General features: G+C 39.6%; 1 protein-coding gene across 3 annotated transcripts in view; it reads right to left on the reverse strand.

Annotated features, from left to right (window-relative positions):
- Nucleotides 1-9,094: 9,094 nt before the first annotated feature.
- The window catches only part of sorcs1 (sortilin-related VPS10 domain containing receptor 1), a 159,925-nt gene continuing 142,888 nt past the window's right edge, over nucleotides 9,095-26,131 (reverse strand). The window contains exons 21-27 of one of the 3 annotated variants that reach the window (XR_013077045.1): nucleotides 22,904-23,030; nucleotides 20,966-21,078; nucleotides 18,839-18,973; nucleotides 16,121-16,220; nucleotides 15,557-15,662; nucleotides 14,749-14,902; nucleotides 9,095-12,649 (exon numbers count right to left, since the gene is read on the reverse strand). Coding sequence is in view for 2 of the 3 variants with exons in the window: in XM_076727425.1 (XP_076583540.1) it covers nucleotides 12,588-12,649; nucleotides 14,749-14,906; nucleotides 15,557-15,662; nucleotides 16,121-16,220; nucleotides 18,839-18,973; nucleotides 20,966-21,078; nucleotides 22,904-23,030 (801 nt within the window). In the remaining variant the exon portion in view is untranslated. Of the gene's footprint in view, nucleotides 12,650-14,748; nucleotides 14,907-15,556; nucleotides 15,663-16,120; nucleotides 16,221-18,838; nucleotides 18,974-20,965; nucleotides 21,079-22,903; nucleotides 23,031-26,131 lie in introns of all 3 variants that reach the window. The other 2 variants (XM_076727426.1, XM_076727425.1) reach the window with 2 other exon arrangements.

Raw genomic sequence — 26,131 nt, forward strand, 5'->3', positions numbered from 1 at the left:
TGATACAGTTCACCTTCCAGTTCTGGCAATTAGCTTAATATTTCTGCATAGCTCTTACCTCTCCAGACCAATACCTTTTCTGTTCCAAAGTGTTAGGAATTTGGCTCATCTGTGTGATATTGATACAAAGCATTTATTCCCCCACCCTCTGCGGGCAATTCCTTTCAACTTCCAGCTTTGACAGCATTAAAGTTTAGCTTCCAGCTTTTCTTGCAATATATTTCATCCCTTTACTTCTTCAGGTGAAACAGTTCAGCTTCCAATTCTGCCAGTTGGACATTTCAGCTGTCAGGTTTTTCACCAGTACAGTGACATGCCTTTTAGCTATAAGACTATTCAGGAAATGCATTTCACTTTTCTGCATTTCCAGCAATGCTTTGAAATTGAATATATTCTAGCTGTCAAAATTCACACTGCATTTTCTATAGAACATGCATTTTATATTTGTAGTTCTGAAATTCTGTAGTAGGTCATGCTGGACTGAAAAGAGCTATCCACCTGTTCTTTGCAGCAGGTGATATGCACCATAAAATTAAATCCATGATTTTTTAACCTTAAATTCAATAATGATTCAATTAGTAGTATTCTAACTATTTGGAGTTTAAGGGGGGAATTAAGGGATAATTAAATGTAGCAGAATACATAGAGATATTCTAATTAATTGCTTAATGGGTTAAAAAAAAAACAAAAAAAAAAAACATGTAAACCATACCTTATTAAACTATGCAGATAATCCATTTAAAATCCCCTAACATGCCATATTCCATTGATTTATCCAGTAATTTACCTCAAATTTAGAGTGAAGCCTTGAACCTAAATTGAAATATTATGGTCCTTTCACTGAAGAAATTAAGATGGACATATAAGACAGGCCCTCACACCTTCATGCATGTCGGGGTGTGTGGCAGCGTCAGTGTAGTTACTGTCCAGGGACTGGGTGGCATGGCTAGAAAACAGTCACTTATTAGAGGTTATGTTCCAGTATAACAAGTATCGCCATGAAAATTTCATGCAATCAAGTGATGATTGTCACACAAGGCTTACTTCCTAGTGCCAGTGGGTGGCACAATGAGTATGATTTCTAAGTAGATGTCCTCAGGCTGGAACTCTTAACTCTTAACAACTTCCTGTTTCATGGCGAAACCTAGAAATTTGAAGAAATAAAATTCTCCAAGAGGAGTTTATTCAAGTAGGCTAAAGTACCAGTAAATACAAAAAAATGGGTTGTTGTGTTTATGTTGTGCCAACAAGAGGCTTTTTGTAGATCTAGATATGACACACAAGCCTCACGGTTTTTGTACTGATCCCCCTTGGTACAGCCAAGCTCAAGACCCATGTTACAGTTCCATGTATTTTTGGGCACCTTTAATCACTAAAAGAATGCAATTAAAAAGTGATTGTTTGTTAATTAGCAGGTTATGTCAAAAGTTTGTACCGAATTTGAAAGTTTGGTAAAATGGCTAATTTTGACTAGTTGTAATTATTATGACTATTCAGAATTTTTTATTCAATGTATCTACAAGGTTCATGGAGACATTACTGCCTAAGTCTAATCCTTTCTGTATGCCATTCCTGTTACAAGCCATGCTGACTAAGCTCAAACTTGTTGGCCATTTGCCATTGTTGGATAAGATAAGGTAAGATATAACTTTATTGATCCCATGCTGGGGAAATCAAGATGTTACAGACAGCAATAATAGCAAGAATGAAAAGAAGAACAAAGAAGAAAAAATACATGATAAAAAGAGGGGTACAAAATAACATCAACTATACACACATTATATACAAAAAGAGTATAAAAATAATATTGGCAATGAAAATTTTGCTCGTGGTATGGTATGTATGATGAAATACAGTGTTTTGTACTATTGTACAGTAGAGATTACATAACACAGTAGATATATAGATAGATCTACGTATATCAGGCCAGAAAAAAAAATAATATTGCACAAAGTATTTGTGCTGATGTGATCGCAAATGTTAAACATAAATAATATAAATAGTGAAGAGTGGGTTTATGATGTTATGAATGAATTATGCATGAATTATGCCATTTTTGTTTGATTAATTATAGCCTATGAATTCCTCCATGGTAAGCAAGCATTCTTTTGGGAAAAAATTAGACTGTTTTGTTGTTGACTGTTTTGTAGGAGTCTCAGCACCAGACTTTCTGTCAAGGCTTGAATATCACATGTCATCTGTCATAATGAGCAGCTATCTATATTTAATTCACTTATCTCTCCTTTTTTTGACAGTTAATAGGTTGTTTGCAGTTATGTGATGTTAAATTCAGGCTGGAAGTTAAAACTGCAATGGATGACATGAAGGAAGTTCTTACAGGGCTAGGGATGACAGTCGTTTTGTTTTTCAAGGGTGGGCAGCTTTTATTTTTCTGTGGATTAACAGAGCAGCAAACTTGACATTTACGTCATGGTTGTTTGCTAGGTTAACCAGTCACAAAGGTCCGGTGAAACGCCACACACAGGCAGTTAACAAGCCATTTTCTCTGGCTTTTCAGTTAATTTCTTGGATTTTTCACTCTTTCGAACAAAGCATTTCAACATTTGAATGAAAGCTCCTTGTGATATTTTCAAGTGCCACTTATTGTAGTGGGGATCCCAGCATAGCTTGAGAGCTATCTATTCCACATGGTGGGAGGCCCGTGACGAGGTCCAGAGAGATGTGTGACCTTGGGGTTTGCTGACAGGGGGAGGCGGAATGATGGGGGGTGACTGGACGAGCGACGGACCAAGAAACATCGGCTGGGCCCGGGCGCCGGCTATCCGCTGGATCTGAACGGCTAATCCTGCTGCTGCGGATACCATCATGGCTTCGTATTGCTGGGGGATGCACTCAATCCTCTCAAAGCAATTCTGTGGTGAGGTGGATCTTGCTGGGTCCATGACTGGTCAGGGGGGTGTAGGACCCAATTGCAGTTCCACCAAAACACGAAAGTCACACAGAGTCTTAGATACGAGGCTGTCATTGTTCCATGCGGAACAATGCTGAGGGTCAGGAATTGTTTGGCTGACCAAACAGGCAACAGTCACTAGCAGGACTTGATCCAGGAAATACAGGGCAACAGACGTAGTCAAACACTGAAGGCTAAGTTATTTACCAGGGAGCAGGCGATCAAGGGAAGTCAAAGGCAGGCAGGTCCGGTAACAAGAAAATCAATTCATATCAGTCAATAAAGACAGTAAATACTTGTCTCTCCTGATTAAAATAAAACTCAAGTGTCAGAAAGTTCAGTCAGGAAGACTATGCTTCTTCTCACTCATAAATCTTTCATCTGGTTTCATCTGTCCAATAGCACGATGCTGTCATGTGAGCCCCCCCACCTCCCCAATCTCTTCCCAGATTTGTCAGCTTCAACATTTCATCAGCCTCATCAGCCAATGAGTCTCAGCTGAATCATCAGCCACCACCACCTGTTGGTGTAGTAGATCTGTAGGTACCCCACAGATCAACTGGAAAAGCCTCTCAGAGAAGAACAGTGGACAGACTCCACCATGATGGACACACACAGCTATCATTTTTGCCCCCCATGTATAGTCTCCGAAGCTAAATTAAAAGACATACAACTGTAAACTGTTACTCTGCTGTAGGGCTTCTTTAAAAGTAATGTCCTAAATATGTTACAAATAATATTAGTGCTACTGCTCATAATAACTTTATATCTATAGCACCTTTCAAAACATATAAACAGTGTTTAAGTCAATTTTAAAAACATGAAACAATGAAGAATCAAAGTAAAAACCTCACCAAGAATAAACAGTTCAAGGCAAAGCAATCAATAACCAAAAGAACAGATAAAAGTAAGTCAATACACAGACAATTACAACACAAGATAAAACCAGGCCAAGAGATAAAAACAACTGAGAGAAGATAGAACACAATAAATCAGAGAGGAAAAATAGCTAGGGGGGGAGCAATTTCTGTAAATAAGTTTCCATCTTTTAGTTTCAGTTTAAATTTAAAAGGAAATTCTGGCAGTTGAATGAAGATAGTCATCAGAATGTAGGCTTACTTCAAGAGATAACTGCCTGTCTTTCTCATGGCCCTCAAAGATGTTTCACTGATGTATGGGCCTCATCATCAGCCTTAGGTACTCTCTTGATGGGCCGCCATCATCAACTGCCCCTTCACCATTGTGATCTCAATTGATCTTTATGTTGTGGCTTCTTGCACAACCAAGACTTCACTGGCGATTTCATCTTGTCCAACACAGTCAAACAAAAGCTAAACACATTTGAGACACAGTGTTATGTCAGTCAAGTTTTACTGCCCTAAAAGTATTCAACATAGTCAAATGTTGACAACAGAACCAGCAGCCAAAGGGATCAGTTAGAAACTCAGGTTAACGTAACACTCAAAGCAGCACACTCTATGGTGTTCTTTGGAAAAAACAGATAAACCTTGCATCAGTGTCTTGATGTCATAATACAGAATGTTTATTTGCTTCGATCAACATTTACATAATCCGAGTCTGACGAGTTCAGCCAGGTCAGATGTGGAAGGAAGAACCTCATTATCTGGCCGTGGAAGCAGGAATGTTTTGCCTGCCAATTAGGTTTTACATGTGGCCACCAGTTCCTCCTGCCAGCACCAATACACCGATGTGTCAACGGTCAGACTTAGCTGAAATGTTTCCAACTAACCAGGGATGGGTAGAGTACAGCATAATTGTGTGTTTCTTTGGTGGGAGTACTGTAACTAGCCACGAGGCCAGTGGACAAAAAAATAATAAATTTGCACCCTGCCTGTAGCCTGTAACTATTCTAGCAACTGTAAAATAGAAACATTTTTGACTACTTTGTGAACTGAACACTAGTTCCATTTTTAGTTTGGTCTATATTTTCACACTATATCATTAAAAAACAAGCAATTTAATGATACTTTTATTTGATTTAATTGTGCAGATAAGATTAGTTCATGATCTTCTATGGTTACCACATTTTCGATATATAGATTTCAGGTGAAAACAGCAGGTAACATGTTTATGAGGCTGGTGCAGGCCAGTAAATTATGCTGCAAATAACAGTAACATTAACCAAGTTAACCTAACAGAAGAAGTAATGTTAGCTTATTTTTTACAAGGTATGTGATTAGTGCCAGCAAACATTAACATCATGAGCCATCCTTGTGTATCCTCTGCATTTCTTGCTGACAGCTCCTGTCATGCATGGGCTGCAGTGTTAAAAATCCTGTCAAAAACTCTCTTCAGAACTCTTTTCTCTTTGGCCTCAGGCTGCTCTGACATGGAGGTAAAATGGCTTGTCACACAGTTACAGTTATATATATATATATATATATATATATATATATATATATATATATCTGTGGTTACAGCAGTATAGGGAACTGCTCCCACAAGCCATTTACCATAATTTCTGACATAACTACAGATAGCTGCGAGATATATCATTTGAGATATCTCTAATCAAAATTCATTTGAAGATATCTATAACGTGAAGATATATATCTACAATTAAATTATGATTATTCCTAATTCCATCATTTCTGCCAAAATCACAGATCAAGACATCTACAACATCATTCTGACTAGTTTAAACTTAATATCTGCAATTTACATTGAAGATATCTCCAACTGGACTGTAGAGAAACCCCATACACACAAATGGCAAAAGAAGCTGGAATGTTATTAGTCAAAATTAGAGCTTTGACCAGCCAAATTATAATTACAGATATCTTGAATTAGAGCTTTGAGAAGGCAAAATGATGTTGCAGATATCAGTTATGAATATCCAGTCCAGCTATTGAAACCAGAAATCAGCCATGGTCCAAGGAGCAAGTCATTCATTTTTGGTGTGAGTCAAGAATTTTTGAATGCATTTTTAACACTGAACATGACTGAATTTTACAATCTGTGCCTTAAAATTCATTGATATTCTTGACCTTGGGAACAGTAATTTGACAAATACATACAACAAGGTCCACTTCTTCAACCACTTTCAGGCACATCTCACTCTCCACCAGTGAATAGAGTTGTTGGCTCAGCTGCCAAGGTCACGTGTTTAGAGATGAGCCAGATCAACAATGGAGCCAACATCACTCATAAAGTCCATGATATGTGGTCAAAAGCCCTAAAAAAAAAAGATTGTCTTGGATAATCTAGATTAAAGATTATTCTTTAAACAATATTACATTTTTATTAATTTCTCATCAACTTCAGCACTTAACTACATAAAACATCTGGCACATGATTATCTTTCAATTTGTGTGTTTTTATGCACATATGGTTTCAGAAACAAAGTCATTTTCTTTTCTATTTTCTGTCATGATGAATTTTGACAGTGTGACCTTGGCGATGTCGCAGGGTGCTTTCTAGTTCATTTTATTTGCCCTCCACTTTGACCTCCTTATTTCTTGAGAGCTAAAAATATTTAATGCATCTTTCTTATTTCTGTTCTGCTATAGCCATACCTGGTGAAAGGTTTTTTTTTTTTGCCTGGTGAAGCTGTGACTTAGCTGTAGAAGGAGTTGCACTCTTGTTAACACTGTGACGTTTTATGTAATCCTCCTGCTATTTACTTTCACCAAAAGCCACTCCTCGCCCCTCTCCGAGTCTCCTTCACACTAAATCCTCAGTAATACCAGCCTGTATTGGCAGCCGGTCTCGTGGGGGCACTGCAGTGCACTACCTTGAGATGTCAGCAGAGCCAGCTCTGTTTTGGAATTGATCTCTTGGTAATCTTCTCTCTCCCAGGGGCGCCCAAGCATCTTCCGGCTAAGAACGATTAAAGTCCGTCAACCACCACCACCCCACCTCCCCGTCCCTGCGCTCTATTCCCGACCGTTCTGTCTAGGCCCCCTCGACTCGCGTCAGCAGCAATAGCATCAGTGCACATTAGTAATGACACTGCCCTGTGGTCTGTCTCTCTTCTCTTTTGTTAAGGACAATGAAGGCCTTTGGATATGTGTATCATGTGAACTATGATGACTCTTTCCCATGAGTAACACACTCATCATTGTTAGTCAGATGATATATATTCCCTCAATGCCTCAGCTGAGATATGCACTGTACACTGACAGCATCGATATGAATCAGTCAAACAGTCAGTCTGTGTTGCTGTGGCCATCATCATTATCACCGCTGCAGCTCCAACCATGGCTATTTTAAGAACCGCATAAATAAAAGTGTAAAAGAGCCAGCGATAATTACTTCTGTCCTTTATGCACTATTACTCAGGTCAGCATCTTTAAAAACTGCATTGATACTTGACAAGGTTATGATCATGCTGAAATTAACAGCTTTGTCTTTAATGACTCCATCTCAGTTATTTAACCCTGTTTAAATATGACAGTATTCTTTCTGCTCGACAAACTGGTCTAAACTGCCCTCAGCGAAGGAGGGAAAGGCAGCTTTTTTTATTATTTGAGTCAAATTTCTGTTAGGTTACTTAAGTTTCTTCCAACTAAGTTGTCTATGAATAATTTAGGGGGGGATGCTAGAATAGCTCATTTAAAGTACTTGAGAACTTTGAGAGAACATTAAAACTTCTTGAGATTGCAGTGAAGACTTTCACCTGGAAGCAATTAGGACGAATCACTTTGGCATGAGCCCGATCAATAAATGGATTTGTTTTTACCAATTTGTGATATGGAAATGAACAGTTAATTACTACTACAGGGCAAGAGGTGGCCAGAGTGAAATATTCATGCCGCATATGAAGGCCAAACATATGAAAGTATACTGAGTACAAAAAATTGAGACAGCACAAAACAAATTTGAGTGCTACTCAGTGGGATGATTCGAGCAGTAAGAGGAATTGTGGAAGTGCAGATGAGCCGGCAGGGATTCTCCTGCTCATTAGAGTCACGGTGTCTTGTGCTCACGTTGGGCCGACTCAAACTGAAGTCAGAGCCGTTCAGTTGACCTGGAAGTGACCTGGAGTCATCCTGTCCGACCTTTCTCTTCAAAATAAAAGTTGGCACAGTAGAATATTTTAAACACAAACAAAGAGCAGTGTTTGTTGTCTGTACTGTGTTAAAAAATTGAATGCATTGGCACTAAATGGCTAAAATTACATTCACTTTGTTTCAAATGCTCTAGTTTTAAAGCCATTCATCAGTCAAGGTCATGCAAAAGTAGAGACAGAGAAGCATTCAGATTGTTTTTTTGCCTAGTGTTATTTGTCTGTTTGTCTGTCTCCCCTGTCTGTCTGAGACTGGGCGGGTCTTCCTCTTGCACTGCTGCCCTGCCTAATTTCCTGCATACCTGAGGTGTGTTAGAGCCTGAGTGCTGGCAGTACTTAGGAGAGGCTCTCTGGACACATGGCTGTCAGTTCGTCCTGATCTTGACCGTGTGACCATCCTGTCCCTTGTGTGAGTAATTAACCAAGAAAACCTTTGACAGCCCTGCAATTAAGAATTGTCCTGGAGTTTTCCAGTGGATCTGTTTGTTGTAGTTTTTGGACTTAATGCTTCTGTTTTTGCTCTTCGTTTCAGTGTTCTCAGTCCCGCTTGGTGTGTCTCTCAGCCTCAGTTTACCAGCGTAGTTCTTTGTCATTTCCACTCGGTTTTTGAGTGCACCTTTTGTTCCTCCCTTATGTAAATAAATTCATTTTTGTTTTTGTGACATTGTCTCCTTATTGGTCTGCTCATTTGAGTCCTGAAATAAAACTTATTTAAGGAAAAACCTTAACATTAACATATTGCCATAGAATAAAAAAATAAAGAACCAGATTTTTTGCTTGAGATCAGTGAGAGTGGCGTCTTTGTACAGTAATCTTACATTGTGTCCACACAAGATTTCATGGAAATTTTCACCCCCAAGCTACTTCTCAGCAATAAGCGGTGTTTCCTAATTACAAATAAAGGCAGATACAGTGTTTGGGTACATGTTGGAAAGCCACCAGGCACTCTGACAGAGAAGGCTATATTACAGTATTGATTCTGTGCAAACATCGTAGAAATGTGTACCAACATAATCAAAGCTCATATTTTCTCTGGAATTTCAACCACATTTCAAATCCACTGTATACCAGGTCTGTCTAAATGCATGTGAATTAGTAATATGTAATTAATATGTGCGTGGAAGAAAATACCAACACATGCTTGTTTTCTTTTCTTTATAGGTTGAGTATTATTTCAGCAAATACATAGTATTTCTTTACAAATATTGTAAGAAAATGAGAACACAGTTAACTGACTTCTTTCCATTTAATAAATATGATTATAAATGCATAAAACAATTACACACAGCACAGTTGAGGTCAAACAAAAACACCTGTAACACCTTACCGTCTGTTCTTATACAAAAGCTGTACAGTAATAAAACTCTTTTTTTTTATTATTATTATTAATATTTCTCTACAAAAATAATAATTTTGCTAATTCTGCGGGGAGGAAGAGATGGAGAGGAAGAGAGAGGGAGAGAGAGGAAGAAAGTGTAGCTCAAAGCTAGTCGACAACTTGATACTGTTTCCCATAACCTGCGGTGCTGTCACATCACAGCTTGTCCTAGCCAGGAGGCCAGAGATCCCTCGTGTTAGCAGGATTTCCTGTCTGTTCAACCTGTCCTCCTCCCACTGAAACTCAAAGGTAGAAGGTGCTTTTATCATGACAGACATCCTGATCTTGTCTGGCCAGTCATTTCTTGCTCCCTGGGGTTAAGGTTAGGATTAGTGCTCCGCTGTTTGTGACGGTGGGTCCGGGGTTAAAGGCTACTGTACGTCTCCGTCCAACTGTCAAAATCAGAGCCAGAGCACCCTTTCTAAAATCTGAGATTTGAACATCACATCATTACTTTGCAAGACATGAAAAGAAATCCTTAAATTTCCTTAAGCATAGAAAATCCAATTATTATTGTATTGCTACATTCCTAGACTTTTCATTGATGTTGCTGATTTACAAAACTCCAACCACGGATGTATAAAATCACCCCTCTACGCCATGCAATGGAACAAGATAAATCACCTCTGAGCTGAGTGCAAATTCTGTCCTGCAACCTCAGATGGAACACACACAGCTACAATGGACATGAAGATGGATGCGGAATTGTTTCCAAGATCATCTTAGCATGCAGCTTTTAAATGCTTTTACGCTTCATTTTAAACAGATTTATCACACCTCATCTAAAAAAACATATATTAAAAAAACGCTAACCACTGTAAATGAGAGCAACACACACCGGTGGCATCCTGATCACTCATTCACACACATCATTGGTGCAACTTGGCGAAGTTGAGAGGTTCAGTTCAGCTTTATGCAAATGCTCTTGACACTCTGGACCAACAACCAAAATATGCTTGTTTAGATTCCCTTATTTAACAGAAGCACAAAGCTGTTTTTTACTCCACTCAGCTATGGAAAAGAGCTTCAAATGGAGGACAAGCTGATCTTCATGGTCAGTTCGTTACATTATAACTTGACGGGGACTTGAAACAGTGATAGGAGAACATTGCATGGCAACGCATCCCTCTGGAAATGAACTTATGAACTTGAAAATACCTGAACATTTGCTCTTCAGTATCTAACTTCCAAAACCAGCACAAAGATGCCCACAAGCTTCAGGCTCTTTGTATGTCTTCATGTGAATGCACTGACAGGATACACCACCATCCTATTTGCTAGGATTGCTGCACAGAAAAGCAGCAATGTTATCACATTCCCTCCTCCGACTGACACATCGTCTTTTTGTATCTGATTGACTGAAGTTAGCTTGTGAAAAACAGTTCATCCAATCACCTGCTAAGCAATTTTTAAAAGCGCCTGCCTTTTTCCAAACAGTTTCCAAGGACAACTAGTCTGGCACGTCATATATTACACATTATATACATAAAAAAAACTTGCTGGCCCTCCACTGTGTGACTTTTTCTCCATCTTTGCTTTTTTTGGCAGATCGCTACAGAGCTTCCATTTTCATTTGGATTAAGTTTTCAACCTTTGACCTCTTCATGTTTTCATCATTGTGCAATCCTGCCTCCCTTGATATCACGCAATGGTTTTTAGAAATGATTCATTTGGGTCCCATCTAAAATGAAAACGTCTCTCAGTTGGCATGGTGCTCAGTGGGTCTTCACTGTTGCAGTGGTCAAATGAAGCAACGCCACACGTAGCAGCCAGTGTGTGTTGCACGTACATGTCTAATCATCATCTTTCTCTATAGCCTGTGGTTACCTATCTCGACTGATTGTGTTGCAGCTGAACCACACTACCTCTGTATTTCTGCAACTCCACAAAGTAAAAGAGACAAAATAAATCTGGAAAAGTTGCCTCCAAAGATCAATCAGACATTTACATCTGTCAGATTTCACACACAAAGTACCACAGGGCTTTGCAGCCCTCTGAACAAGCTAACCATCCATGTAGCCCGGTAGCATCTGCGCTCTAGTTCTCCTGCTCCTACAGTGTGATATAATGAGCTGGGATGAAGACGGGTGCAACTGGAGAGCGGGTCAGGACATTAGCCTGAATGTGTCACCAACCTTAGCCAGCCTTGAGCTTGACAGTCCACATTAAGTATTCAACAAGTCAACCACTTCTTATTCTCTCCAATAGAATGTTCTTAATGCGTCATGACCCCAAAAAGCACTCTTCCATCTCTCTCTCTCTCTCTCTCTCTCTCTGTTTCGTTGCCATGCTCTTTGGAATCTCCCACAAAGTAGTTGTATCTCATTCCAACTGCCACCTTAAGTCTGAGCCTTGATAAATTGTACAGTGCCTCTAGTAGGGATGTTGGCTGTGATCAGGGTATGACTGAGGACGACTTTGGAACACTTTTCTTTGTGGGGTAGTCCTCCTGTTTCTGCCTCTACTCCTACAAGGTGCAACGTCTGGTGATATTTGAGGATCACTTGCAGTCGGAAGGTGCAGTGTAGAGCCTTAGCCATTGAGTGGTCTTATTCTGAAGCATAAAACATTGTACAAACCAGTATGTATCATAAATAGTACCAGAAGCGTTAGATTAACAGCAAAGGTTGAATTAATCCAGAAAACTAAACCCTGTATTTCTGTTAATAAATAAAAATCAGGAAAAAAAAAAAAAAAATCAGTAGAAAATGTGTATTGTGCCATAAATCAGCTTTCCAAGAGACAATGGGCCAAAAGCTTTGAAGTACCCTATTGATATTTTTTTTAACAGCATTTCTGTTTAGTATGACACTTGTTATTAAAATACACTAATTTATAACATAGACATTCATGATTTACAAAATAAATGTGTAATTCACTTCAATAACATACTTCATAAAAGTATATTCACATGAATAAATAACACTCTACTGCTGTTAGCTTCATAGAACAGCAAACCAATCTCAGATATGTAAGCAAAACCAAAACATTGTTGCTTATTTCATTTTTTACCCTCTCTAGTTCATGCTGGCGTTTCCTCTGAAGGATGTATCTGACTTGTACAAAGAAATGGAATTTTTAAAATGTTTAATCTATCAGACATATGTTAAAAGAAAATTAAAAACCTGTACACAGTTTCTTCTGGTTTCAATGAAGCACAGTATGTGTCAGCAGGGTCCAACATGCACAGGTATAAAGCTCAAAACCATTGTGTCCCAAATGGTAAAAAGTATCCATGAAGTAGCTGGAGTGGATATCCAGTCCAGAGTTTAGACGATGTACGTGGGGAGTTCTGTGGAGAATTTCACATGTACATGAGGTTTCATACATCCTGGGGGGTAAACAGGACAGGGAGAGAGACAGGTATGAGAGGATCATTTGTACCAGAAGCTGCGTAAATCTGGAATATTTAGTTAATGAAATTTCTCTACTGTGGGACTAATAAAAGTATATCTTATCTTATCTTATCTTACTGATACTTTAAAGCTGCATTCACTGATTTAAGGATCCAGACATGGAGTAACATTATCATAAATTTGAGTATTCCAATCTAAAAAATATTGTACAGTGTAAATTAAACTACTGTAGTTTATTTATTGTTTTGTTTTGGCCTTTTTGGATTCATTGGATAATGCAGCTGTAGACAGACAGGAAAGGGGGCGAGGGGGGGGTGACATACAGCAAATGGCCCAGGGCTGGAACCCGGTAAGCAGTAAGGACACAGCCTTTGTCTCTAGTGTGCCCTGAGCTGTGAAAATCTTTTAAGAAGAAATTATATAGATTACGTTCTAAATTTGATGAGACAGAATGTATGAAAACACAGAAAAGCAGCTATTAAAGTGAGACTGTGTAAGTCTTTTCAACAGCAACCACTGTGGCCATGAGTGACAATTACAAGATAACGGCAGCTTTAGGACTGAATGTAACCATAGCACAAGAGGAAAAAATCAAGTGAACTGACCCAGTGATGTCACACACAATTTCACAACATATCTACCCACATTTTGGTAACACCAGCTAGTATTAGCTGCCATGAGCCACTGGTGATGTCAGACCAGGCTGTATTGGCAAAACTCAAAACTTGAATAGGGGACAGGTGTATTTTACAGTTTATGAAGGCAACTTCTCATTTGTGGGAGAATAAGTTCTTCTATCAAAACTTACACAGTCTCATTCTCAAGGAAAATGAAGCAGAGCAAAGAATGTGACTAATGTGCTATAACAACAGGTAGCAGAGTTAACAGCGTTCATGTTAGTCTAATAATTTTGGTGGAAGCAAAATGATAACTAATCACTTTTTCAAGTTAAGTAATGCAATTACAATTACTGGCATTCAAATGGGCTCTTCGCACCTTATTTTGGTCTCATCTCAGAATCGTGTGTATCTTTCTACCATATTCTACTGTTTAACCAAGACAATACAGATGTAGTTTACAGGTGAGGACACCAGTCATGGCTGCCCTCTGGTGGTAGGGAGTACAGTATTACTAGCTCTTATCACCATAGTTGTAATGGATGCAGTCATAAATATAAAATTTGACAGTTGTCCACAGCAACACTAAAAATAATATAACTAAAATAATATAGCTACATGGGTACATTATAATAATATAAAAAAAAAAAAAAAAAAATAAGGAAATTGTGCAAAAGCAACACAAAGTGGTTGTCAGTGTAAGTAAATACTAATTGTCAGTAAGTTGCACAGCACTGAGTGTTAATCATGGAAATGTCACATTCATAGACCCACAAAAATCTAGCAGGAAAAAAAAGACTGCATTGATTAATTGCACAAGAGTTGGGTTATGTTAGGCCATCACAGTCAAATATCATGTCAGAATATACAGATGGGTGACAAATTAAGGGAAAAACCCTAATAAATGAGTGGAGACACATAAGAAAATGCAGATGCTTCCACACAGGCCATGAGGGTTTAACAAACTGATTGATTAATATAAAAATGATGTGAATGATATGATATGAGGACAATATCTCAACCCAGCTGAACACCTGTGGGAGATTTTCAGGCAACTTTGTTCCACAGACTTGGATAATCTACGACAAGGAGCATTGAAGCTGCACTAGAGACTCCAAATGAAACAACAGCTTACTGGATTTTTCTGTCATTTGTCACCCTACTGTATTCTCAGGTGATTAAAGGCAACAGTGGAAGCTTTAATCACCTGAGAAGGACGACTGAGGAGAACAGTGTGTTATTGTGTTACTGACAAGCAGCTGTACTTTTTCCTCATACTCATTTTTGTTTAGCTCTTGTTGATCACCCCTTGATCAGACCATTTCACCTCTAAAAAACACAGCAAAAAGCATAGGATGAGTCTCATGAAACAGCAAATAATGGTATGAAATAAGCAATGGAGCAAACAGAGGGAAATGGCAGCCACAGATGAGAGTCAAGCGAGATCGGATATTCACCGATGGGCCGTGAGTTAAACTCTGTGTCCAGAATCTCCAAAGAATGCACCAAGTCCCGCTGTGAGCTGGGTGTGGCCTCTCTTGGATTAGCTGGACTCATCATTTCTTGTTCTTTTTCGTTCTGCATCTGCGCATAGACGTTGAGGCCTGGGATCTTCCTTGAGGAAAGATTTACAGTGAGGCAAAGGGATAAAGACAACAGCCTAACTAAAACAAAGAGCGCAAGAACACAACCAGTGGATCGGGAGGATGCTATGTTTGACATCTGCAGCCACACAATATTTTGCGTTTACTCAACTTTTTTGTAACGTCTGGCGATTTCCTAAAGCACATTTGCATGAAAATCAGCATTTGCACAAATACTAAAAGCAATACGGTCTGTAAAACTGCAGCTTCGTTCTGTTCCTGCTTGTCTGCAAATCTTCATGACCCTTCAAGCCCTTTTCCCTTGAAACTGAACCTTGGTGAGGAGACATAATTTAGCATTTCCGAAAGGTCACCCGCCTACGTTCAAAGGGCTTAATATTGATAGCGACTGATGGCTGACTGACATTTCTTTTGCAAAGAATGACTTGACAAAAGAATTTCCACAGGATCTCTGCAGATGTGTGAGGGAAAAGCCAATTCTCCACTGAAGACCCTGGGTATGCTGGAGAAAACGTTTTGACAGGCAGCTATCAACCTTCTGTGCAGCCTCGCAGGCAGCTTTTGTTTACTGAGCTGTCAGGATCCTGTGACACCTCTCACCATCTCCCCATCACGTACAGTGTGACGACTATATAGACATGACATTTCATGAACACTTTACCTCTTGAATTTGTAGATGACAAATACAGCTAAACCCACAACCACTACTGATAGCAGCATTAGCATGGCAGAGCCACTGTGGTTCTCGCTGGTGTCCACTAGGGGCGCTGCAGAGACAGTGAGACAAGAGCCAAGAGTATAAGCAGCCAAGAGTGAACAAAACCTGTATTTCCAGGCAGCTGAATCATGCAATAAGCACTCAACAGGATAATTGACACCTATGCAGTAGATGAATCATTTTAATATACAGTAGTATGGACTTCTCTTACTCTTTATCTTATAAGCCCATTTAGGACAGTAGCAGCATCCCCAATAGGAAGAGGCACACATACTTGTAACGATGCTCACTCTCTGAATGTCTCTGTGTAGCTACATGGTGGGAGCCAATCAGACACAGGGTTGGGGTTATTAGTTGACTGGGGCAGCAAAATAATAAAAATATACCTGACTGTCCACTGCATCTAGGTCTCTTGGTAATTTCATGCTTTATGTTCTATCCCACTCACTACAGAAGTACAAAGGCCCTCCTGGGCAGCTGTGAACACGGGCAGCTGTGTTTGTTTACCTGCAGATAGGTGTGCTGCGTACACGGTGACCTGGACCCCTGGCCGCAACGTGAACTGGACGAGGTTTTGATTTAAGGCGCTGAGCAAAACCTCAGAGAGCTGTTGGGGCAAAGAGGCAGACATGATTAGAATAACAGTTTCATTTCACGCAAAAAAAATGGAGCTGTAGGTAAAGGTCATTACGGAGAGCACCACACCTCAAACTCATCCATCTCAGGGTTTCACACAGCAATTATTAACCCTGTTCCAACATTTCAGAACAAATTTGTTTGTTGTCCTGATCAATCTTTCCACAGATTCATCCATTTTTTTTTAATGTCAGACTGAAAAATAATTGAGTCCAAATATCACTTGCCCTTGACGGCACTTCTGAAGGCGCTGTGGTTTAAATGTCTGCCACGTCAGTTTGGGAATGATTGATTGTAAATGATTGTAAACATAAATCTGAGAGGTCAGGAGACGATTACTAAGACAGAAAGAAGAAAAAGAAGAAGAAAAAAAACAGGTTTCTGCCAAAGAGAAGTTTATCTTGAGACTTAATTAACAAAGTAATTAGATAGATTGGGAACCTTCGATGCACAACTGAGTCAGATTAAGGCTGATTTTTTGGCCACTTGGGGGCAGCAACAGGCTGAAAACACATCACTGGCATATTTTCATCTTATGAGGTTGACATACAGCTGCCTATTTACACATGCAGCAGACACGGAGCACCATTAACATCTGTTCCGAGTTGTGTTTCTGGCAGCCTGCCAGCTGCTATCAAACACAGACACAGACACACACACACACACACACACACACACACACACACACACCCCTCAAGTCAGCTGTGACAAAAAGGAGCATTTCTGATATTTCCCCAAAAGCCCCCTTTCTTCCTTTTAATGATTAAAAAATAAATAAATAAATAAATAAAATTCACAAGACATTCAAAAAACACCTGGATATTTTTTTGGATGACAAAAAGAGACGACTTAATATGATTGTGTGTGTTTCAGTTGGACTTTAAGCTGAATGCTCTACTGTTTTCATCAGCTAGTGACTATAAAAATACAGCCCAGTGCTGCCAATAATGAACTAGCTAATATCTTTGACTTATACAACATCTCAAAAATCATAGCAGTACTGCCTGAGAGAGACAAAATGAAAAGACAGAGCTAAAAACTTTGCATTTACTCAAATCAATACTGACAAAAGGAGCTTACAGAGACATCACAGCATAAGAAGACAATAGAATTGCCACAGTTTTACACTGAACATTATTTGTAAGCGCCCATGACCCAAACAAACCTTACTGTCTTCACCAACAACCCCATCTAAGCTTTCCTGTTTATATAAGAGTCTTTGTCTGTGGGACCTTTCCACTGTGATGCATAATGCATAGGATGTAGCCTCACTTGATCTCTGCTTTCCAGACTGGCAAGTAACCTTCTGCACTGAGAACATCTAACTTTGATATAAATCAGGCAGATTACCTTGACCTGAAGGTAAACTACAGAAAGCCAGAGTCCAATCTCATTCACTCTCAATCTATTTCAGCACATAGATCCTTTCATTCATGCAATTATAAATCTCAATCCCCAGGCTCTAATCCATATACACAATCTCAAAATGAAATGTGCCTCTTTTTAAATGACATTCCAATACCATAAAGCAGTTTTCCTCTATTTAATCTGCACTCACGAAACAAGCACATATGGAGCTACAGAGAGAAGACACAAAGCTAAACAAAATCCTCAGTTTTCTGTCTGCAGATCCCTTTTTTTTTCTATGCAGAGGCTTCATTTATCTTATCTGCCTCATTTGCCAAATTAATTGTGATATGAGTAATTTCTGTAGTGTTTCATCTTCCCCTTTATATTTCTTAGCAGTTTAAATTTAGACTATGCTGTGACTAATTTCTTTTTCCCACTGTATACCAGGGTCAGTAAATCTATTATACATTCTAATAAGCAGAGCACGCTCTACACTTTTAAGATGCCAACCTTGAATGAAGATTTATTGCTGGCTTGTAGGGCAGAGGATCTTTCCAGGCGATCAAGGTGTGAGCGGGGATGGAAGAGGGAAATCAAATTGATTTCCTTCTCAGTTTCCTTCTCTACAGATGCCCGTGGAATTCTTCCCACGGATCCAACGTTATTATCAGTCATTATCTATTACGTGAGGCTCAGAGCTAATTTGGTCCATCTTGATACGGCGGTGATTTAGTGGACTTATCAACCATGGCAATTTCTTTGTCTGGCTTTTTAGGCTCTTTTGAGATTCTGGCCCCCCTCCCACCTCAGCACCCCACAGGATGTGACTTGAGGGAGTTTAAAAGTCATTCCCCCTGATAACTTGTTAATACTTGTCAGCCTTATTGATGAGTCTATTGCAGAGATTCCTCAGGCGTGTTCCCGAATTAGACTCATGGAAAGACCAGGCCATGCTTCAGTAGATCAATACTGACATCTGCTGGAGAAAGGAGGAACTTAAATTTGGGCTGATTTTCTAGGGAGCAATTACCAGACAAGCTGCTGTTAGAAAAAAGATCAGCCATGAATCACAAAACAGAAAAAAAAAAGGAAACAATGTTTCAAAGTTGCGTACGGAGTTGTGGTAGAATTAGAATGAGGATAACAAGGTGAAATCCATCCACCTACACAAACACTGCCTTGGGCTGGAAATAAGGAATGATGGTGTTGCATCAGGCAGAGCAGCAGTTGTTGTCTCACCTGATCTAAATGAGCAGAGTTCTTCTCTGGTTTCCCCTCAGTTAGCTGTTTGTCAGGGAGAAGGAAAAACTCTGCTGCTGTGGGTAAACCTGGGAGGACAGTGACCAGAAGCTGATCCTCTCTCATGCCTGTGGCCTGAAAGAGAGCAAGAGAGAAAGGCGATAAAAGGTTAAAAATGCAGGCATCCTGCCTCTAAGGTGCTCCAGTATGGGAAACTGTCAAGTACCAAAAGCTGCCATTGAATGCTTGCTTAGATTCATACTTCTGTCTGTACTAATTCTATCAAAGAGTGGTTTTGGTATCGGTACTGAAACTCACGTAGTGCAGTGCAACACTTGAACATGGATGGATTACTAAAATAGCTTATCCGGCACAGGCAGAGGGACCCATGAGCTGAAGGTGCCCCTAATCTGCAGCCAAAGCCTCTGTACTACATGACTGTGATTATTATTTCTTGTTGAAAGTCAAAGAGCTCAGTGGAAAGTAGGGGTACCCTGGTCATGTTTTGCTCCTGAAACCGATCCGAGTAGTCAAGGGAATAATTTCCACTGGAGATGGAAGTGCCCCCATTTCTATAGTTTCAGTTTCACGTACATGGTAAAATATCTCTTTCTAACAACCGAAATCCAGATGAGAGAAGCTCTGAGCTGATCAAAATGTTGATATTCTCATTTAAGTCGCCTTCAATTAAAATCAGAGAAATTAAGCTTAACAAGCAGCAGCTAGTGCTTTGCAAACTTTTTTGCCCCGAGTTTCGCCTCTCTGTCATCATACGGACTGCCCTATTTTATTGGGGTTGGATGTTGAGCTTGTACGCAGCCTGGGAGGAAGACTGCAGGCTCGACTCAGTGCAGGAAAATATACGAAGTGCGAGTTTTTTCGAAAAAGACGGAACTATCAATCAGAGATAAAGGAGGAAAGGAACGGGCTCATCATTGAGAAGATGGAAATACAATATTATTCATCATAAAGCGTGAGGTCTCTATGAAGGAAATTAAGCATGATTATAGGGCATTAGTGTGTCAACAATGCAGCAATTTTCTGCTGCATGCTGCTGTGCAATTACATAGCATTCGTAATTCTAACATAAAAATCAACTCTAACACAATCTGTTAAATTAATAGATTGATATAAATATGTAGAAATGTTTTAATATGAATGCAAAGCTTTCATGGATGGATTATAATGTCATAATCTATTGATGTATCGAAGTATCACAAGATTTTAGACCATACCTGGCTCCTGTCAGACACTTCATATTTTTGTAGCTGAATTTTGCTGTATATATGTTGCTGTTCTGCTCAGTCTGCGAGGAAGGTACAACAAATGAAAAGCATGTAATTTACCGCATGTTTTCACTGATCCCTGCAAGAGCCTCTGTTCTTGTTCTAGCTCTTGCACGGATTTGCTGCAGTGAATCTTGTGAATGTGAATGTTTTAAGCTATCACGTCACATTTTCATCTGAAAGTTTATTTTGGTGTTCTGCCTTCCAGGCTGGGGTTGTCATGAAAAAAATGATGTCAGTAACAAATAACAAAACAGACATGTTCACTGAAGACTGAAGAGCGGGGTATATTTTTGGCATCAATTTTGATTTGCTGGATCAAAAACTGTGAAAATATGATGCAAGGCCCAGATTGCTTCTTCCGAGGAATCAGAAACAGTATTGATGTTGTGACAATGTTGTAAAAGAACAGAAAGTTAATGAGGCAAAATCTGTACCTGACATGTCATGTGTGGATTTGAAACATGTCTTGCACTTGACGTGTTGCAAAGCCTCGACTCCAAGCATCCCTCCAGGTCAGTGCAGAAGACACATCAGGCACACACTGACATTTATTCTTCTGTATTCTGTTCCTCTGTGCCTCATCCAGAACCTTGTTACTGTATGGCCCTGAACTCACACTGAGTGTGTGCGAGCCACTGCCATCAGCATGCTCTTGAACTGTATTTTTACCCCTCTCCTCCCTCTTGCCTTGTCATTTATCATCATAAAAGTCAGATTCATGTCTCAAAGCCTCAGGGAGGTCATGCTGCACTTATAGACTGTCAGAGGTCCAGTCAGGCACTGACAGTATTTACCAGAGTAAAGCAATGGTTTCCATAAAAAGACCTCAGAGCTTTACCTGGATCAGAGAGTTCTTGATGACTCGGCTCACATCCAGCCTCCATTCTGCAACATCAGGGTTGTGGTCATCCAGGTTTGATGAAAAGGCAAGCAGATGAGATTGGAAATAGTCTGCAGGGAGAATAGTAAATGCATGTCAGGATGCTTTTATTTTTCATCTGTCATTAGAGGCTGTGTTCTGCCTTTAGATTCAGCTTGTGGACCAAATCTATCACCTTTTTAGCGGGTAATTTATAACAGCCTGTGTCTTATTTTCACAGGTCAGTAGGTCATACTTCATTATTTCAAATCTCATCACAGTAATGGCAGTAAAATGGGAATACACCTAGTCCATCCTTACAAACAACACAAGAGGTCAGACTACCAGGTTGTAAACCACCAAGCAGTTCATCCAAATTATCTAAAGCACTTTATCTGATGGTAAATACCAAAAGTGAGTAAGGAAGTAATTATGTAAGAGCAGACATCACAAAGACTTTCACAGTAAAAAAAAAAAAATAAAAAAACGGAAAAACAGGAGCCTCAAACACAGACTTGAAGGTACCCTGTGCAGGCTTCACCACCAGCAGCACTACGAACCAGTGTTTTTTCGAGTGGGTCCATGTTTTGCACATGCTTAAGCACTGAAACGACAAGATACGCTCCACCAATTCATGCTATTCTGCCAGTCTACAGTTGGTGGCGGTAAAGCATAAAGAAACGTAGCAATGAATCAAAAAAGGCAAGCTGGAGGAAGAGTACAAGCTGACAAACATGGATGCAAACAATGAAGGATTTATAATACTTAAAAAAAATGTCTTTGCAAATGTTTTATGAGGAAAAAGTAGATTCAACACATTTTTTAGAGCAGAAGAATACACACTATGTTTCTTGGTGTTTAACACTGAATGTCCATGACCTTTTGCATGTTTACAAGAATCCACAGGGCACCTTTAAAACATGAATAAGAGAGTAAGGACCTACTGATCCACATATGTTCCTCCCAATATTGATTCTGATACTCTAAAGCCAGTACTGGTGCCACAGCCGATTCCAGTGCATTTCTAAATAATAGCAATAAATAATAAATACAAACTAAACAAAGGCAGAGTTGAACAGGTGGCTATTGAGCTCCTTTTCAAAGATGTATGTAGTACCCACAGATCTTGAGCCCAGGAGTGAGTTTCAAAGTTTAGGAGCAACAATTTCAGTCGCACTTTCTCGGTTAGCTTTAAGCCTGGAGTGAGGACCAACCAGCCAACCTTGATGAGACGACCTCAGAGACCTGCCAGTGACGCAGAGCTGCAGTGGCGGTCTAATGCAGGCAAATGCTTCGCCGTGTGGAGCTTTGAAAGCGTTGTGAATAAGTCTAATGCTTTATTGCACAGGAATTCTGTGCATGTACGCATATATTATGCAGCAGGTCAGCATTGCACGAAGTCCATCTGTAATTTGTGGTGGGTGTTCATGACAGACAGTCTGGAGACAGAATTTTACTGTTTACCTTCTTTTTGTCATTCAGAGAAGTTTGGCTATCCTGGCGGATGGTTTAAAACCTTCTTAAAGAGGTCAGATCTCAGCAATTAGGTGAGGTACCACTTATACCTTCCTGGATGGTTAATAATAATTACTTACTACTACATAATACATCACATATCAGCCATTCGTAAGAAATGTTCATCACTGAACAACCCTTTCTAAAAGCTGACTTACTAGAAATTGGCACCTCTTAGGTACAATGCAACAAGAAGACAATATTATTATTAGCTATGATAGAAGGGTGATAGCCAAAACATGGAAAAAAAGACCCAAGTTATAATTACATGAATTATCCCTTAACAGTGATTTAAATAACATCTTTGTGTATCTTATTAAGTAGCTTGTGTTGTGACATCTTGTCAGTGTGTTTACACAGCTACAGAATCCCAGTGGAGATGGAGTCACAGACTCAGCTCACCATGGACAGCGATGGTTTTTCTGTCCTGCAGAATAGTATTCCCTGCAGACACCTGCACAGTGACTGTACTGATGCCTTCCCGGGAGAACGTGCATGCCACACTTCCCTCTAGGGTGATTACTGGCTGCTGTGTGAGAAAGAGAGAGAGACATAGAGAAGGTAGAGGAGAGGGACATGGAGACAGAGAAAGTCAGAGTCTGGGGGTTCCGGTGAGAGACCCTTATCAACAGCTGGTCTCACACTGCTGTTATTTACACTACAGAGGTGTCAGCCTGCTGTGCACTCTCACACACACACACATGCCTGAGCATACTCTGAGAGCTGCGACACTTTGTGCTGTGCTGCACACAGAGTCGGGGCCCACAGAGAGCTCCCTGCGTAACACCGGCAGCTCCTTGCTGTCATTACTCACGTCTCCATTTGCTCTTCAAAAACTATAAGATGCTAATGCTGCTGCTGTTTATTACCAACTGACATAAGTGGCTGTCCTTGTGGAAGGCCCGTGTTGGTACTGAACAAACACATTTACACAACTACAATTATGAAGACAGATCGAGCCTCTAGTATGCAGTAAACCTGTTGGTCCAGAGAGATGTCGGTTGATTTTTTAGTGTCTCAAAATCATCTTCCAGTCTCCTCTAGCTGTAACATAACATCTTACTAAGATTCAACCAGCATATTGGAAGTGGGTCTGTTTTCTGAAAGTAAATATTTAAAGGGTTAGTGCATGTCAAGGGCATTACTTCTGAAACCTGCTCAGTTGTAGTGCATTTGACATTACAGTAGAGTATTTGGGTGGGCAGAGCACTTGCTCTGGCATCTAATACTGACCCACACATGGGCTTACATTGGAGTAAGATGAAAGTCCAGTGTGAGACGGCAAGGGTCCTGACACAAAATCGTTATTTAACACTCTGGAAATGAGAATGGGTTGTAAAGGATATACAGCTACATCTGGAGAAAAAAAAGGCTCTAGTTTTCAGTAAACATCCCAAAGAATCTGAGCTGAGAAAAATGATAGAGAACTAATCCCTCTGAATAAACTTATTCATCTGCATTGCACCTTTGTTAAAATGACAATATCAAAATCAGATTTTATAATGAGGAATTGAGGATATCAGCATATCAGTACTAGTCAGAAGTTGTGTATAAAGGCCACACGTCGCATATGAAGATGATTAAACATTACCGGTCAGCTGGTTGCCACACAGCTGATGAAGCATAAGTGAAGCTGCTGATGCCAATCAGCTGATGCAAACAACTTAAATTTGCTCTGCCTGAGGAAACGCTGTGTTTCAGTTTTGTCTAATAGCATAAAGTGAGATTGGTTTGGGGCATGTTAGGTTTGCAGGTGTACACATTCTGGTGACTCCAAAGCTATCATACATCCATTCTCTGTCTTATTATCTGACCAGGTAACAACTAGTGACCCTACATTCAGGAATCACCTAGCTTTTGGATGCTGCATACACTCACTGGGGGTAAGCTCGCTGTTGATGATCCATACCTGCACACCATCCACTGGCTGCTTGTTAAACCATACTATCTTCTGTGGTGTGGAAGCTTTCAAGTGGTTGGCTGGCTGAGAAATAGAAAGTAATCTAAAGGTGTATTCAGGCAGAAAATGAAGTGGATTTTAGATGCAGCATAAATGCATACTAAGTCAATGGAAAGGCATCAGTTAGTAAGAATAGACACGTAAACTGAGCCAAGATTTCACAAATATAAATACTGTTGTTGCTGATGGTACTCAGCCAAGTCATCTTACCATCACACATGGGTTACCACAGTATCAATATTTCCATTTTCTTTCTTTCTTTCTTTTTTTTGCTGATGATACTATCTTATTAATGTCCCAGACTCTACCGCGGCCCAGGCGCTGACCTGTGTTTAGTTAGCTTTGGATGCTTTCCAATTATCACTCCTTCACAAATTATTTTTACAAGCAAAGAAACAAAGTGGAGATCCTGGTGAGATGTGAGACCAGTCAGAGACAGACATGCTAAGGCACCTTCCATTCAGGACACTAGTGCTCGTCTAGCAGTTAGATTTGTGAATAGCTCACGGTTCTAATTTGCTTCACTTTTCATCTAAATGAGTGATGATAATCAATGTAAAGCAATGGCATTCTTTCCACGAGTAATGACTAACTGACTACATTTCCTGAGTGATTCTGAAAAGAAACTTTGCTGTGTTGTATTTCTTTCTTTTGCTTTCTTTATAATACACCTTTTCAGTGCTTAGATTAAATCCTGCTCACCTTGGGGTGTCAGAAGAAGTCTCAAAGGCAGAAATCTTCAAATCTGCACGCCTATAACTGAAACTATCTGCATGACTAGATACCACAAGGGGCTGACCCTTCAACTGTTGATCAGCTCTGTCTGGCAGTTTCAGACCTTAGTTGGAGAAGTTCAGAGTAAAGTAAATGATAGATACACTTCTTGTCCACAATAATATACATAGTATGTGTATATTACCTGAAAATAAAAGTAACCCATTTACAGTAGCTTAATATAAAGTCTGGTAGCAAAATGTTTAATGAATAAACAAAACAATTAATTAAACAGGCAAATAGCAGAAAAATCAATGAAACAGGTTTTTCACATAACAATGTGAGAAAATGTGATTAGCAAATGGCAAATGCTGAAAATTAAGATATACAATATGCAGTGTGTCTGACCCAACTAGATTTGTCCAAGTACCAGAACTTTTCTATGCAGATGCTGTGGATGCTGGACATTGAAGTAAAAAAAAAAAAAAAATCTACAAATATTTCACTGTCTTAAGTCATTAAGTCAGTAACTCATAATTAATGCTACTATTAATAACCTACTACCTCGCCAAAGACATGGTGTCTGCTAACACTGACCAAAGATGGATTTCTAAAAGTCTTGTACTTAAGTCAAGTTGCCCTCTGAGAACCGTATGTAGAATGTGGTAAAAAGTTGAGAGGAACTGAAACATTTGGAGTGATACAGCACAATAACTGATTTGTGGACAAGGTCATACCTGAAATGTAACACAAAATTTAAAAAATGCAAACCTTATGCAATTAATGTTTTGGTTAATATTTCTCTTTTTCTTTTTTCTTTTTTTTTTTTTTTCAGAAAATACCGTGAACAATTATGTAAGAGTAAATTGGGCGAAAGGACTGAGGCTGGCCATTTCTCACACAGATGTTAAAAGCAGAGTGAGATTATCCCTTGGCCTGGCAGAATGTAAACAATG

The sequence above is a fragment of the Chaetodon auriga genome, chromosome 4, assembly GCF_051107435.1.
Source record: "Chaetodon auriga isolate fChaAug3 chromosome 4, fChaAug3.hap1, whole genome shotgun sequence".
In the NCBI taxonomy this organism is placed as follows: Eukaryota; Metazoa; Chordata; class Actinopteri; order Chaetodontiformes; family Chaetodontidae; genus Chaetodon; species Chaetodon auriga.